At 40.4% G+C, this 14628-nt stretch overlaps 1 protein-coding gene across 3 annotated transcripts in view; it reads left to right on the plus strand.

The window, feature by feature from the left end:
* The window catches only part of slc8a3 (solute carrier family 8 member 3), a 133975-nt gene that overhangs the window by 113379 nt on the left and 5968 nt on the right, over positions 1 to 14628 (plus strand). The window contains exons 4-7 of one of the 3 annotated variants that reach the window (XM_026151343.2): positions 6509 to 6526; positions 9710 to 9834; positions 10253 to 10352; positions 12030 to 12302. In XM_026151343.2, the coding sequence (XP_026007128.1) occupies positions 6509 to 6526; positions 9710 to 9834; positions 10253 to 10352; positions 12030 to 12302 (516 nt within the window). The remainder of the gene's footprint in view (positions 1 to 6508; positions 6527 to 9709; positions 9835 to 10252; positions 10353 to 12029; positions 12303 to 14628) is intronic. The other 2 variants (XM_026151346.2, XM_026151347.2) reach the window with 2 other exon arrangements.

Below are 14628 nucleotides of genomic sequence, written 5' to 3' on the forward strand. Positions count from 1 at the left end.
CACAAAGAGATGATAAGGCAGTAATAGTGAGAGGAACAAGACTCTTGTTAATATAAAAAAACGTCCCAAGCGAAATGCGCCATATGTGCCGATTAGGAGCATCTCTGGTGTGTCCCGAGGCAGACTGTCTGGGGCTTTGTGGGCTTTCCCAAGCAGCCGTTATCTAGAGATGCAGATTAAACCAAATATGGAACCTAGCAACTGATCAGTTCCTCCTACAAATGTTTAAAGAAACAGTTAGGCTTTTTGGGGAAATCCCCATAATTAGTGTTTTCTACCAAGTGAGTACCACTTTAATCATTACTGTACCTATATTAGCAGAAAGAGTGGGATCAGAGAGGAGAAGCTGGCTTTGTTGTATTCACGGTTAACAGAACTCACCTACCAGCATCTCTAATCAACATATTATATGCTGTGATATGATATAAGATGAATTACACGCAATAAATAGGAAGATGGGAGAACACAAAACTCTTCCTCATTTGTCGTAAACCAGACCACCATCAGCTGCCTGCTGCATGTTATTTAAGCACAGTGTTGTGTGTGGTAGGGTGTGCCAATCTTCTTGCCAATGATTGTATTTGTTTACAGTAATCACTATAATATTTCAAAATTAATGTGCCGACGATTTGTTTATGTCAAAATGTTACTCATAGCGGCATTAATTAGCGCAGCAAGATTAAAAACATGACTTTTCATCCATGAAAGACCTCTATCAGGATGCTCAAGTGAAATCATCCAGCATTCAGTTAAATTATCAGTTCATTCAGTCTAGCAGCGTTGCCTGAGAAGATGAAGCATGGTGTGTGCTCAGCATTTTGACTCCCTCCGATTCCACACCGTCAGAAACATGGATACAGCATAACAAGATGATGGACGCGTTACACAGCCTGCATATTGAAACATAATAAAGGCAGCTGAAGCATCCGTCTTTGTCATCTTGTTTCTCTCACAGGCTGACAATTGTGTGCGTGTGTTTGGTGCAAGCTGAGTAGCGGTGCAGACCGGAGACGGTGGCCACTCAGCTGCAATCCTGAACCATTATTATTTAACGAATCACTCTGAGCTGCAGGAAACACTCAGATTGTCTGCTGAGATTCCTGTGCACCACGTTTTCTCTCACAGTCGCTTTGTGTGTGTGTGTGTGTGTGTGTGTGTGTGTGGAAATGATGTGCAGTACGGGTGTCGATATCTTCACAAATGCAAATGTGTGCCTTATGAAGACTGATGACTTGTGCTCAGTACAGTAGATAATGTCTCTTCATGATTGGACGATTGCAGGAAACAGATGAACATCACTCAACCCTCCTTCCTTCCCTCTATGTCCACATCTTCAGCCTTCCACTTATCCTTTTTGTCCTATCTGATCGCATTTCTGTGTATGTGTGTGTGTTGAACTGATTTTGCCAATACAGGGATATCACAGCTCTGTCATAGTCGCATACAGTCGCAAAAGTTTCACATTAAATCACATAAAAGTTAAGTTTGAAGGTGATTGGCCACTTTACACCCTTGACTCATATTCTTTCTAGCCCTCTATATGAGGTATCTGTACCCGTTTCTGATATTTTCAACGGCAGGTGTAGTCTGAGGTTTTATTGCCTGAGCATGTCGCTGTATGGTCTCTAGCTTACATCCTGCAGATTGTCTTTATTTATCTGTTTGAACAGTGTGGTTGATGAGACCTAATAATTTTCCTGATTTCCAGTGGCACCATGAGACTGAAAAAATTGGTGAAGTTTTTGCAATAACAATAACATGGATTGCAGATATCCTCCTTAAGATGACTTGTAATAGCTTAGTTCTCTAAAGGAGCTCTGAATCTGAAAATACCCATGAATTCCAAGCAAAGTCGTAGAAAAAACTTGAAAAAGTGCAACGCAAACTGGAGACTGAGATTGCCTACCTTCAAAGTAAAAGTCGGCCGACACATTTTAAAAGATGCAACTTTTTGCATTAGGAACAAGCGGCCTTTGTTTCTGGTTTGTCGCACTTTTCCCAGTTTCGCTACCACTCAGAGAGCAGCTGGCGAGTATTTGTAGACAAGTCGTCATGAGTCATGCAAGCTACAGGTGACCACAGCAATCTTAAGCAGGTTTTGTGCCTCACAGTTTGGGAATACACATTTTTCCATGGCAACCAGTGGTTGCCAGGTGGTCGCTGTGTGTTTGGGGCTTTAGCAATTGATTTTCCAGCAACTGCTATGAAACACATTTTTCCCCTCATGACTGGTGGTTGCCATGTTGTTTGTTAACCTGTGTGAATGGGACCTTATTCACTTGAACCATGACTGTCACACATGCAAAATGCAGACAAGTTAACATCACATCCAACTGTATGCTCCAGCCTTTCCTTTAAGCTGTGATCTCTTTCTTATCAAGAATCTGCAATCCCTTCTTTGCTCCATAGCCTGTTCTTGCAGTCTCTTTCTCCATTTCCATCCATCTTTCTGTATATAGATCAATGGTGCTCATTCTGTACCTCTTCTATCCATCAGAGAACTCATGCATCACTCATCCTAGCTCTGTTAGTACCTTTATCCATCCTTTCAATCCCCACAAACATCCATCTGTCCTCCTGTCCATTAGTTCATTTGCTGAGATTCCCATTTTTTCTTTCATATTCCTTAGATTAGTTGTCCTTGTTTTGGCTGTGGCCTATGTATTCTTTCCTCCACTCCTCCTTTTTTCAACCTCACATCTTTGGTTGCTCTGTAAATTCTTGCCCTCCCATTTCTGCCAATCCCTCCATTAAACTACTCACTAAATTATTATTCTTCCTTGCATCCAACAGATTGTTCATCTTTGATCCCATCTTTTTTTCCAACCACCCACTCCTTTCATTCCACTCAATAATCCCTCTTTCTTTTTTTTTATTATCATATCTACTACTCCCTTCATCTGTCTATCCGCATGTAGCAGTTCCTGCCAGTGTTCATCCATCCATCTCTTCAGATTCTATCCTTTAATACCCCTTGCTTCCTCAATTTCTTTCTCCATCCTTGCTTCCACTGCTACTCTCCTTTTTCCACCAATCGCTCATTTCTATTCTTTTGTTATTGCCTCATAAATCTATTTACCCATCTCCCATACTTTGCTTGTGCACGCACAAAATTCTCCTTCATTTTGTATCTCTTTCCCCAATCCATACGTACGTACATCCACTCCTTCATGTATTCACATACAACACTCCCAGCACAGCCACTTTGTCCTTGGCAACCAGAGTAGCCCCAGTAAGTCAAATGATGATTCTTCCGTAATGAGCTAAAGAGAGAAAAGGCGCCCCATTAGTGTCGTATTGATGCCGGTCTCAGAGTCCAGATGTGTGCAACATCAAGAGGAGGACTCACTGTTTTGTAGCCGGACAGATCTGATGAGGCAGAGCACACAAAAGAGCATGCTGATGATGGCAATTAAACAGAGACACAGATATCCTAGCCCTCCACTTACACATTCACTGTCTACACACACAAGCACACTCCTCCACCTCTACAATTACATCTCTTAGGTTAATCTTCCCTATCGCAGTTGTATTCCTGGCAAAATGACAGCACTCTGGCCTGTGAGTGCAGTCAGTACTGCCAGCCCACTGCCTTTAAAACACTCCTGTTTATGTGTCTGATAATAGATTTGTGAGCTTGTTTGCTCCCTTTTTGGCATGACTGTGGGTGCACACGCTGATGGTTGCGCTGAAAATGCCTCAGAAATTATCCACCGAAAGTGAAAAATGATACAGGATAGAGGCTTCCTACACATGTTGACATTCTGGGCATTTTTGTTCTTAAAGTAATTGAGCATTTGCACAAATAAACAGCTTTTTTTTTTCTTTTTCTTTTTGCATCAGAGTCCAGTATTTTGTCAATCTGTCTAAACCCCCCGAGCTGTTACTTCATGAGGGCTTCATGGCCTAAGAACATGCATGTCACTATAGCCTTTCATTCACTGGAGGCCCTAGTTATGACTACATGCACATAGTTCATTTTATATATTTTCATAAACAACTAATAAAAAGAGACCAACTAGCAATGATCTCTGTGTGCATGTTAGACAAAAATGAGCAGTGGCCCTTGCAATCAAAACATGGCTGTTCTGGATTAATAAAACATAAATTTATGTCATGAAAATTGGAACATTTAGATGCAGCTAACTTCCTCGTACCATTCCACATTATCAACATCATTATGAACAAAATAATGAGCAAAAACACTTCTTTCCTACCTGGAAATATTTATTTATTTATTATGGAGTCTTTATCTTACAATATAAAACACCTTGAAGCATCTATTGTTGTCATTTGGCAGCGCTATATAAATAAATTAGAAGTAAATTGAATTGAATTTTTGTTCACCAAAGACAACATTTGTACTTTATAGATATCATTCTGGTGTTCAGAACAGTTATTGATGAATTAATACATGCTAGAGATTTTAAGAAACCCACTTTAACAATGTGTAGTTGTTCTAGTGTATTTTCTGCACCTGAATGTGTGAATGCTAGACGCTCCCTTCTCAGTTTTTTTTAAATGTCATCCTATTATTACTTAGTGTGGTGTGGACACTCCACCACATTTGGCTTAAGATCAACACAGCTCGGCGACCACTAATGATAATGAAGCAAGTCACCCATAGCAATTAATGCACTTAGCTTCTAATCATGATTAACTGTGGACTGTATTTGATTTCGGGAGTTGATAAGGTGCCTCTGAACACAAACAGGTCAATTAGTATCATGTCTCAGTGAAAAAGGTTTCAGTAAGCAGCCGGTCCATTCATGTTGGATGTAGACAGCTTAGTTTCTTCCTGCTTGTCGTCCTATTCCTTTTTTAAAGTCATGTGAAATCTTTGGTTTGTAAATTTAAGGAGAATTTGACCGTGAAGATGTCAAAAGGTAGAGCTGTCACTGTGAACCTCTAGAGGCTGAAAGCCATAGGGACGCTTTTCTCCTCGCTTTTCATTCACTAATGGCAAAATTTGTCATGCAATTATCTTTCTTGCCAAATTACTTTACAAACCCCCAGTTTTTTTCTTTATGATTTCATCTTTGTTATGGTTTAAACTTTCCCGAGGGCATCTGAGTGTGTCAGTGATCCGCAGCTACGGCATGCAGATAAACAACCAGGCAAAGTCAAATCAAAACGTGGGGAAAGGGGAGTGATGTTTTGGAGCAGCTGTGAGAGACATTTTCATCATCGTGTTACAGAATACCACATCTGACTAAGAATATTTCAGCAAGTGCACAAGTGCCTGCTTGCTTATTCTAGGTGAACATATACTGCAGAAGTGTATTTTTATTTTATTTTTTTATCACAGCCTCCTCGTCCTGTGACATTTTTTGATCGGCCCAAAAAGAGATTTAAATACAGATATTTGCTCATAGTTTCAAGTATGTTATTACGAAAATACTCAATAACAATGTGGGCAGTTGAGTATAATGGGCTCCATGTTTTGGATTATGATTAGCTTGTTCACAAAGGTGAAAGTTTAGCAGCTGAAAAACCACCTAGTGTTCTCAGCAGTGCGTGGTGACCACAAACAACTAGGTAGAAATTAATGATTGCTGATACTGATGCACACATGTGTATTACAAGACAATTATTTATCATTGCTGAGGGGCCAAGCACCAATTAATGCAGGTTTAAACTGAAAATGACTAAAATGACTAAAATCTTTAAATTCAGGGAATTTTCATGAACTGCTAGTGTTTAGTTTTGAATCTCTGCAGAATTTAAAAGCAGCGTGCAGGCTTTCGTGACACACTCCTTAAAACACTCATTGGGTTTTTAGGCTGGCTGGCAGCTATTCACGACAGGTTGATGCAGGTTTTGTTGTTGTTGTTTCACGGCCCACACCCCCTAACCGAAGCTGCCAAATAAATTCTTGTCATCCTCCCCTCCACCATATTGACAGTAGTGAATCTAGCTTTTACATAATACAGTATTTATAGAAGTGTTACATTTCACGAGTTGCAGATGCCCACAGCAAATGCACTTTTGCAATTGATGCATATATTAATTTGTTTCAGGGGTTAGTATTTACCGTACTATTTCTGTTTATTAAAGGGCTTGTAGAGGAGGAGAGGTCATTAGTAGTTTAGGAGATGAGCGTTCTTGTTAAATATGTGTTCATGTGAAACTGTCATCTCTTTACTCTCAGTTATCTGACCAAAGCTGAGAGTAAAAAACATGAAAAAAAGGCGGGGAAGGAAAATTTTCAACAGCTTTGTTGATTTCTAACAGTTTCCCCCCTAATGAACATAATAAATGCTTGTAAAAAGCTACAAAGTGCCGTAATCCTTCCTCCTCATCAGCCAATCGAACGTTCGGTTGCACCTCGGGTTCAGTACAAAGTAATTCTCCGAGGCCATCACATTTCTCTCCTTCTTATTAACCATTTTTCTTTCTTGTTTGTTTCTTTGTTGCATTTCCATTGCTCATTGCATTTTCTGTTTTCTCCATGCCTTCCTCCCTCCCCTCTTCCTCCTCTTCCTCCCTCTCTCCTCTCCATCAACAGCCCTGTTGTTAGCGGATGGTAAGTTGTCCATTCCTTCTCTATAAGAATCTCCACTAACATCACCTCTTGTGCGTGCTGTGGTCTTAACATGAGGCCTTAATGATCTGAAATCCAAATCACAACAATTTTTTGTCACCATCAAAGATGTTGAGTCTGAACTGATACTTGAGAGGTTTGGTATAAATAAACTGCATGCCCACGCTCGTGTCCTCTTCTCTTGTCATTGTTACAAACAATACATGGCTCCTTTGAAGCGCTCTTCTTCACTTAATGATGGTTTTGCATGCTAATCAGAGGATTATTAATCACAAATCCATAAATTATGTTCTCTAGTCAAGAGCAAGGTACAAACAGTTGATAACAATCAAGATAAAAACCTACAGTCCTGAAATTAGAAATTTAATTACCTCTTTGTGGTTCTGTTATTATTATATTTCCCATCCTTGTCAAGCAAATTGTGTCATGTAGAGGTGCAGCACTGTGCAAAAGGAATGCTGTCAGGAGTTGAGGGTACACACTGTCTTGGATGTGTAATTGATTTAGCTTAAAAGTGTGTGTGTGTGTGTGTGCAGGCAGGCACTCATGCACTGGTATATTATGCATGCCCGCGTGTGTGCACTTGCAAACGCGCCCTCCTATCAAGGGGACTTGCCTGTGATCGTTAATGGTAATGTTAATATTTAATGGTAAGCATGTTGTCAGCAAAGAGCAGCAGGGCTAACTCTGAAGTCGTATAAAAGATGACAGGGTCTCTGCACCAGGTGGCTCAGTGGGGGTGTCATACGCAGAGTAGGATGAGAGGCCTCTGGATGCACAAGGGCTCCTTCCTGATAGAGCTGAACAGCACAGGACTGATGTTATGGGGCTTGATGGAATGTACTTAGGAGCTCAGTAAAGCATTGCTGCTTCTTTGCAAAGCAAAGGCACGCAGGCACACACGGACTGGAAGCAAATTCATCAGAGCTTCCACATTACAGTTGAAGGGGACCTGTCATGCTCATTTCCATCTCCATGTTTATTGCTCTTTCAGCTTTACTTGCAAAACTTTTCATTTATGTTATACTGGGACATGGTGGAGCCCCTCAGTTTATCCTCTGCTTCAGTCAAGCTCTCTTAGCTGCTGATTCTTTAAACCAACTGTCCCTCAAAAACTGGAAAGTGAAGTCATGTGAAGGTTTTCAAAAAAACTCCATGCACTCCTGTGAAAAACAATTAAGTACATCCCCATGATTGATTATAACTCAGAACCACCTTTAGCATCAGTAACTGCAAGTAATGGTTTCTGGCATAACTTTATGAGTCGCTCATGTTGTGAAGGAATTTTGACCCATTCTTCTTTACAAGATTCCTTCAGTTCATTGAGGTTTCCCAGCATTCATTTAGGTGCAGCTCTATTAAGGTCTCACTACAGCACTTCAGCCAGATTTAGGTCTGGACTGGGCCCTTGCAGCATCTTGATTCATTTCTTTTTGAGCCATTCTGTTTGTGCTTGGGATCTTTGTCCTGTTGCATGACCTACTTTCAGCCCAGCTTTAGCTGTCAGACAGACTGCCTCATATCTGACTCTGGAATACCTCAGTATACAGAGGAGTTCATGGTTGATTCAGGTTGATTCAGTGACTGTAAGGTGTTCAGGAGCTGCGGCTGAAAGGCAAGCCCAAACACTCACCCAACCACCACCATGCCTTAGTAGGAGGTGTTTGTGCTGATAAGCTGTGTTTGGTTTTCATCATCCAAATATCTCCACATTGGTTTTGTCATACGCAGCTTTGCAATCCTAAGCTGTCCTGCCATGGTCTTCTTTGGAGGTGTCCTCCTTCCAAATAAGCCATACTTGTTCAGCCTTTTTCTGATTGTAGTTTCATGAACTAAGTGAGACTTGTAGAATCTGTATTCTACTGTATTAAGCATATCCACTATCACTGTCATCACACAGAGACAGGAGTAGAAAAACAATGTGTCAGATAAAGTTTAGTTTTTAGCTTTTATCTCTCAATTACTTGCACTTCTGTGGAATTTCAGCCATGTTTGTAGCATCCACCAGTGGAACAGTGTGTGGATAACAGAAAATACAGCAAGGAATAAGAATAGATACTTCTAAAAGCGTCCTACTGGACTTTGTTGTTAGAGCGCTGTAGCTTGAGCTGTCAAATCCTTAAAAGTTCATTATTCCTCCTAAGGTTGATAAAATAATTCTAACTTAAGACTCACTCATTTTCGTGAACTTTCTTCGATATCAAGCTGTCTTCGTCGGTGTATGGATCTACTCTGTTGTCATTGAGATGAATCTGCTGACCTTTTCCCAACTGTAAAAATCATATCAGCCACTGAATTTGCAGACCAACAACATCCATCTCACTGACAACTGAACAAGCTCTACTCTGCCATGTAAAGATCATGTAATATCATTTAAAGCCAGTATGTGGACACTGAGCAGGGAATGCCCTTTCTCACCTCTCATATCATGTAGCTACATGCAGAGTTATACTGTATTAGGTTTATTATGCTGAGCTTTTGAGACTTGTGTCTCTGAAATACAAGAAATACTGAGTGCTAAAGCCTGGAATACACCAAATACGTCTATACGTCAAATACGGCTCAACATTTGGCAATAAAACCCTTTCTGATTCTGATTCTGATTATAAAGCAGTCAGCTTAAGTGAGACTGAAAGCTCACCAAAAGCTACAATGTTTTTGGAGATGGAGGAATTTACAGTAAATACCTATAAGACTAATAAGAAAGCATGACAGATTTCCTGATGAAGTGCTGACTTATAGTATGAAATTTGCTGTAAAGTCCAGCACATGTGGATAAAAACAGAATCATTGAAAGCAAAATGGAAAATGTTTACACCCAATATTTGCCTGGGTTGAGTTTTTGCTGTGATCGATAAAGAATGCGTTTGTCTAACCTTTAAACAACTAAGTTGGCTCACCACCAAATGCAGTGCAGAGAGACTTTTAATGCTTTGCCACAATGACTGTTTTAGTTTGACACAGAAGTAACTTGAACACCGCACATAAAAAGTGTTTTCTGAGCATAATATGAAAGTTCTAAATAAAGCAACCTTCTGATCTTTTGTTTGTGCGCTCCAAAGTGCAACACCACACGATGCTCAGCTGTGCGTCTGCTTGTTCTGATTGTCATCTTTCTCACTTTGATTCCTTTGTCTTTTGCTCCCTCCTGCACCGTCTGCTCAGATGTACCAGACAGGAAGCTGACTTCTGACGAGGAGGAAGCCAAGCGCATCGCGGAGATGGGGAAGCCGGTGCTGGGAGAGCACTCCAAGCTAGAAGTCATTATTGAGGAATCGTATGAATTTAAGGTGGGAAAGGTTACTCTTCAAACAAGGTGAAGATAGCTTCGCATACATGGTTGTTGTAGTAAGACAGAGATCATAATAACTAATCCAGCTGCGACCTTGCATAAAAGAACAGCTACATATTTCTAATTTCAGCTTCTCTTCCGAGGCTTCCCATCCCACATAGATTTATTTCTGGAGGTGATTTGGTTTTAATGCATCCTCTGCCCTCCAAATATACCCTCCATGTTTGTTTCTGGTGTGTGTGTGTGTGTTTTTATCATGCTTTAAACGGGTTTTTGTCATCAGGGATTGGAAAGCACTGCCATCGTGTGGTGAAGCTCGAGTATTTTTCTTCAGGAGGCTCCATGGATGCAGAGTAAAAACTCTGGGGCTAAATAACGGATGGATTTGATTTGTGTTTTGGTGTCGTGTCATGCAGAGCACAGTGGATAAGCTTATCAAGAAGACCAACCTGGCTCTGGTGGTGGGAACAAACTCCTGGAGAGAGCAGTTCATGGAGGCCATTACAGTCAGTGCAGGTAATGTAATCCGCTCTTAGTGGGCTGTAAAACCCAAACTTTACTTCAGTATGAGATGTTATATGTGACTATGTATGACAATAAAGGCAAAAGGTATACAAAGCCAAGCCATTTATCTTTTATGCGTTTTTCTGTGTAATTATTTAACATAAAGAAAGAGTCTAATCAGGCGAAGACTCTGGCAGCACTGTTTGCTTTGCCGCAGTCTTCAGTCTAAAAATATAGACGCCACTATTCATTTGCAAAAACTCATATCGGTGAAAGCAAAGCTCTTGAATAATGTCTTGTACATAACACATACCTCATCTATCACGTCAAGCCACAACAGTGAGCGCCATGAAGGCCTTGGTTTGTCACTTTGCTGCTGAAATATTAAATCCTGCAATGCTCTTTATTTTTTCATGATCCACCACTGGCTGAAAAATGCATGCAGTTCACGTAGTCTGACACTTTGAGTCCTGACAGTGTCCCTGCCTTTCTGCTAAGTTGCCTTTGAGGCGCTGGGACACAGAGAGTACCCTGTTCCTTCACCTGAGGAGGGTATCCACGGACATTTTCAGCTGCTGAGATGAAACTTTTATCCGAATGCGCTCGTAAGGAGCATTCTCTGGCCACTTGGCCATCCTGCAAATCAAAAGGGCTGCGTTCATCCCTTGAAAATCCCTCTTATGTTACCCCAGAGTTTCTGCAAGGGCAGCTGATTTATAGTACTATGTGCACTGCTTTTTTAATATGCTAGAGTTTACATCCATGTCACTGTTAACTGGGTAACACTTCTGACACGCTCACTAAACAAGAGAAAACATCAAATCGAATTGACCAAAACACAGTGTGATTGAAACATGTCATTCAAACCAGAACGTAATTACATTTCGAGTGTAAATCTGAAACCTTGTTAAAACCTGCCCAGAATTACTTCGTAGTTTGGTTTAGGGAGAGTTCATGAGAGTTTTCTAATATCTAATGTAGTTTTGAAATTTTTTTAACGTTATTGTTGCAATAGGTTTTTGTTTTAATCTGTAATCATCAGTTCTCATCCATCCTTCTGAAATTTGTTCCCTTCCCACCAGTTTTCTGCACTACCTGTGTTAGTAGTCTGCATTTGCTTGACCTCCGTTATCACTCTGGAATATTAAAATTTGGATTTGTATTTGCTCCTGTTGTCCTTTCGTCCTTTTCAGCTTCAGCAGGTTGTCTTTATGTCTAAGTGTCCAAATGTATTAAGTTTCTTCCATGTGATTAGTTATGTAAACAACTGTGCAGACAGACAGACAAACAGATAGATGGTTCTCTCTGTCTCACACTGAGAAATAAGTTGAGATGTCATTTAAGTAAATGTTGTTCTCTTCTTTCCCCTCTGTCATCCCTTATCTGCTTACTTTATGGATCCTTTATCTCACCCCTTTTTTCCAACTCTTGGTTCTTTATCCTCTTCGCTCTCTCAACTTTCTGCTTCATCATCTGTCATCCTTCTTTCTGTGTCATACTCCCCTTTGCTTCTTCATCTTCTGTCTCTCTCTTCTTCATTGCTCCCTGTCTCCTCACTTAATATTTACCTCTCCTGCTTCACGGCTGTCTCTTTATCCTTGTCCATATGCTGCTATTTTTCCCTCCGCTCCTTCCTGTCATCCTATTTTCCCCCTCTGTCTCCCCCTGCTCGGCCCCACTTCTGCCCAGGAGATGAGGACGAGGATGACACAGGGGAAGAAAGGCTTCCTTCCTGTTTTGACTACGTCATGCACTTCCTGACCGTCTTCTGGAAGGTCCTGTTTGCTTGTGTTCCTCCCACGGACTACATGAATGGCTGGGCGTGTTTCACCATCTCTATCATTATAATCGGCCTGCTCACAGCCGTCATCGGCGACCTGGCATCTCACTTCGGCTGCACTATTGGCCTAAAGGACTCAGTCACTGCTGTGGTTTTTGTGGCACTCGGCACCTCAGTCCCAGGTGAGTTCAAGAGTAGCAGAAGGAACTGTTTTTGAAAAGCACGTGTCATTTTCAATACACAAATTTTTATTACATACAAATCTGGGCTCTGAAATTGTGTTCATTATTTGTTATGTCGCTTGATGGATATGTGGTTCATATTTTTGTTATGAAAATTGTGACTTCATGGGCTCCAACAGTAAACATGCTTTGTCATCAAGATTGCTGATCTTATTTACTCCAAAATGACATTTTCCACCCTGACAGGAACAATATGTCACCAAAAACTCTCACTGCATCAGCATTTTCTGCTATTAAAGGTCCTATATGTGGCACTAATATGATATATATATATATATATATATATATATATATATATATATATATATATATATATATATATATATATATATATATATATATATATATATATATATATATATATATATATATATATATAAGGGGTGCAACGATATTCGTATCGATATTGAACCGTTCGATACAGTGCTTTCGGTTCGGTACGCATATGTATCGAACAATACAAAATTTGTAATTTATTTTATCAACTTTCCTTCTGACGATGCTGTCTGTGTTGAGCGCTCAGTGAATCTGCGTTCGACTACTCCGCCTAGGCTGCACTGTCGAGCGCAGATCCACTGAGCGCTCAACACAGACAGCATAGTCAGAAGGAAGAGCGCAGGGCAAGCTAGCGAGACAGAAGTTAAGCTCTCCTTGCAACATGGACCTCCCCCACCCTCATTCAGATCTGGCGTTTGGAATTATTTTGGTTTTCATGTGACATGACCCTGAAGGTAAGCGAGTCATGGACTAAAGTAAAACAGTATGTTGGATGTGCCGTGCAATGCTCAATTACATGGGTGGGAACTAGTGTGTTAGCGCAGTCTAGCCCCATGCACGGGGCGATCAGGGGTAGCTCTTTAACGGAGATTTGCCGTGTTGTGGCGTTAAGGTCATTTCAACGAGATTAACCTGAAAGCACTAGTGGGAACACAACGAATATGACTGCACATTTACGCCGACATCATCCTAGTGCAAAGACAAAAACAACAAGCATGCTACTAACTTTAGCCGAGTCATTTAGACAGCTGTTAGCACGTGATTCTCCTTATGCTGCTGAGAATATAGCCCAGAAGAAGCGGATAGTATAGCTTTTATTTTGGAAAGAGACATTTCTCTGTAATAAACTCTCTTTTCCAAAGATTAGTGATTCCTCAATCAGATACAGGGCTTGCAATATCGCTAGCCCGACGTCCCGGAGCTAGCGATTTTTTCAGTCGGGCTACCAAAATCTATCTCTTCCCTGCCTGTCGGGCTATTGTAGGAAGAAAAATATATGTCAATGCTTTTGCATTCTTTCAGAAATGTAGCTGGGTAATTATGTCATTGGCATCGGTGAGCCACTGTCAATATGTGACATATTGAAATCGCGTTTGAATTTGCGCTTGTTTTTTTGCTTTCACTTTGCAATGACAGCACTGATCTGTGAGTGATGATAATTTGTGCACCAATTCCTCTGACATCATCTTATTAATCGTTAGCTTACTATGCAAACATGACAAGTGAAATCTCCCGCAGCAAGCTTAAACATGTGAGAGGTTGATCGTGCAGAGAATCGCTGAGCTTATGTGAGTCCGTGTGTAAAAGTAGCAGGATATATATTTTAGTTCTGCTGAGCCAAATAAGACAGGTCAGGGTGAAGAAGTGACAGCCAAAGAAAAGCTTACCACAAAACGGAGAAGTTATGACAAATCAGACTATAAGGCAAAAAGAAAGTGCAGCTTTATGGTTTCATGGACAAAAGAATTTCTGTGGCTGCAATATGACGAGCTAAATAACCAGGGCTGCACATAAGTGGTCCGCAGGTGCAATGCGCTGTCAAAATAAAAAACACGCACAAGGGTTAGGGTTAAATTTAAAAACTGTACTTTTGAGTTAAAATATATATTTATAATTTTAATAAATGACAAATTAAAAATGCATGAACATTTTTTTTGTATCGAAAAAATATCGAACCGTGACACCAAAGTATCGAACCGAACTGAACCGTGAATTTTGTGTATCGTTGCACCCCTAATATATATATATATATAGAGAGAGAGAGATAGATAGATAGATAGATATATCTATATCTATATAGATATATATATCTATATATATATATAGATAGATAGATATAAATTTTTTTAAAACAACCAAGCCTGGCTCACAGAAGAGCCTTTCACAATTTGTGGGAAACGTAGTTTCCATTTTTAAAAATATCAACTGCTATTCTACAAGAATCTAGATGACAGTTAAACACGGCTCAGAAATCTTCATCAAAATCAGA

This window comes from Astatotilapia calliptera, chromosome 19, assembly GCF_964374335.1.
Source record: "Astatotilapia calliptera chromosome 19, fAstCal68.1, whole genome shotgun sequence".
NCBI lineage: Eukaryota > Metazoa > Chordata > Actinopteri > Cichliformes > Cichlidae > Astatotilapia > Astatotilapia calliptera.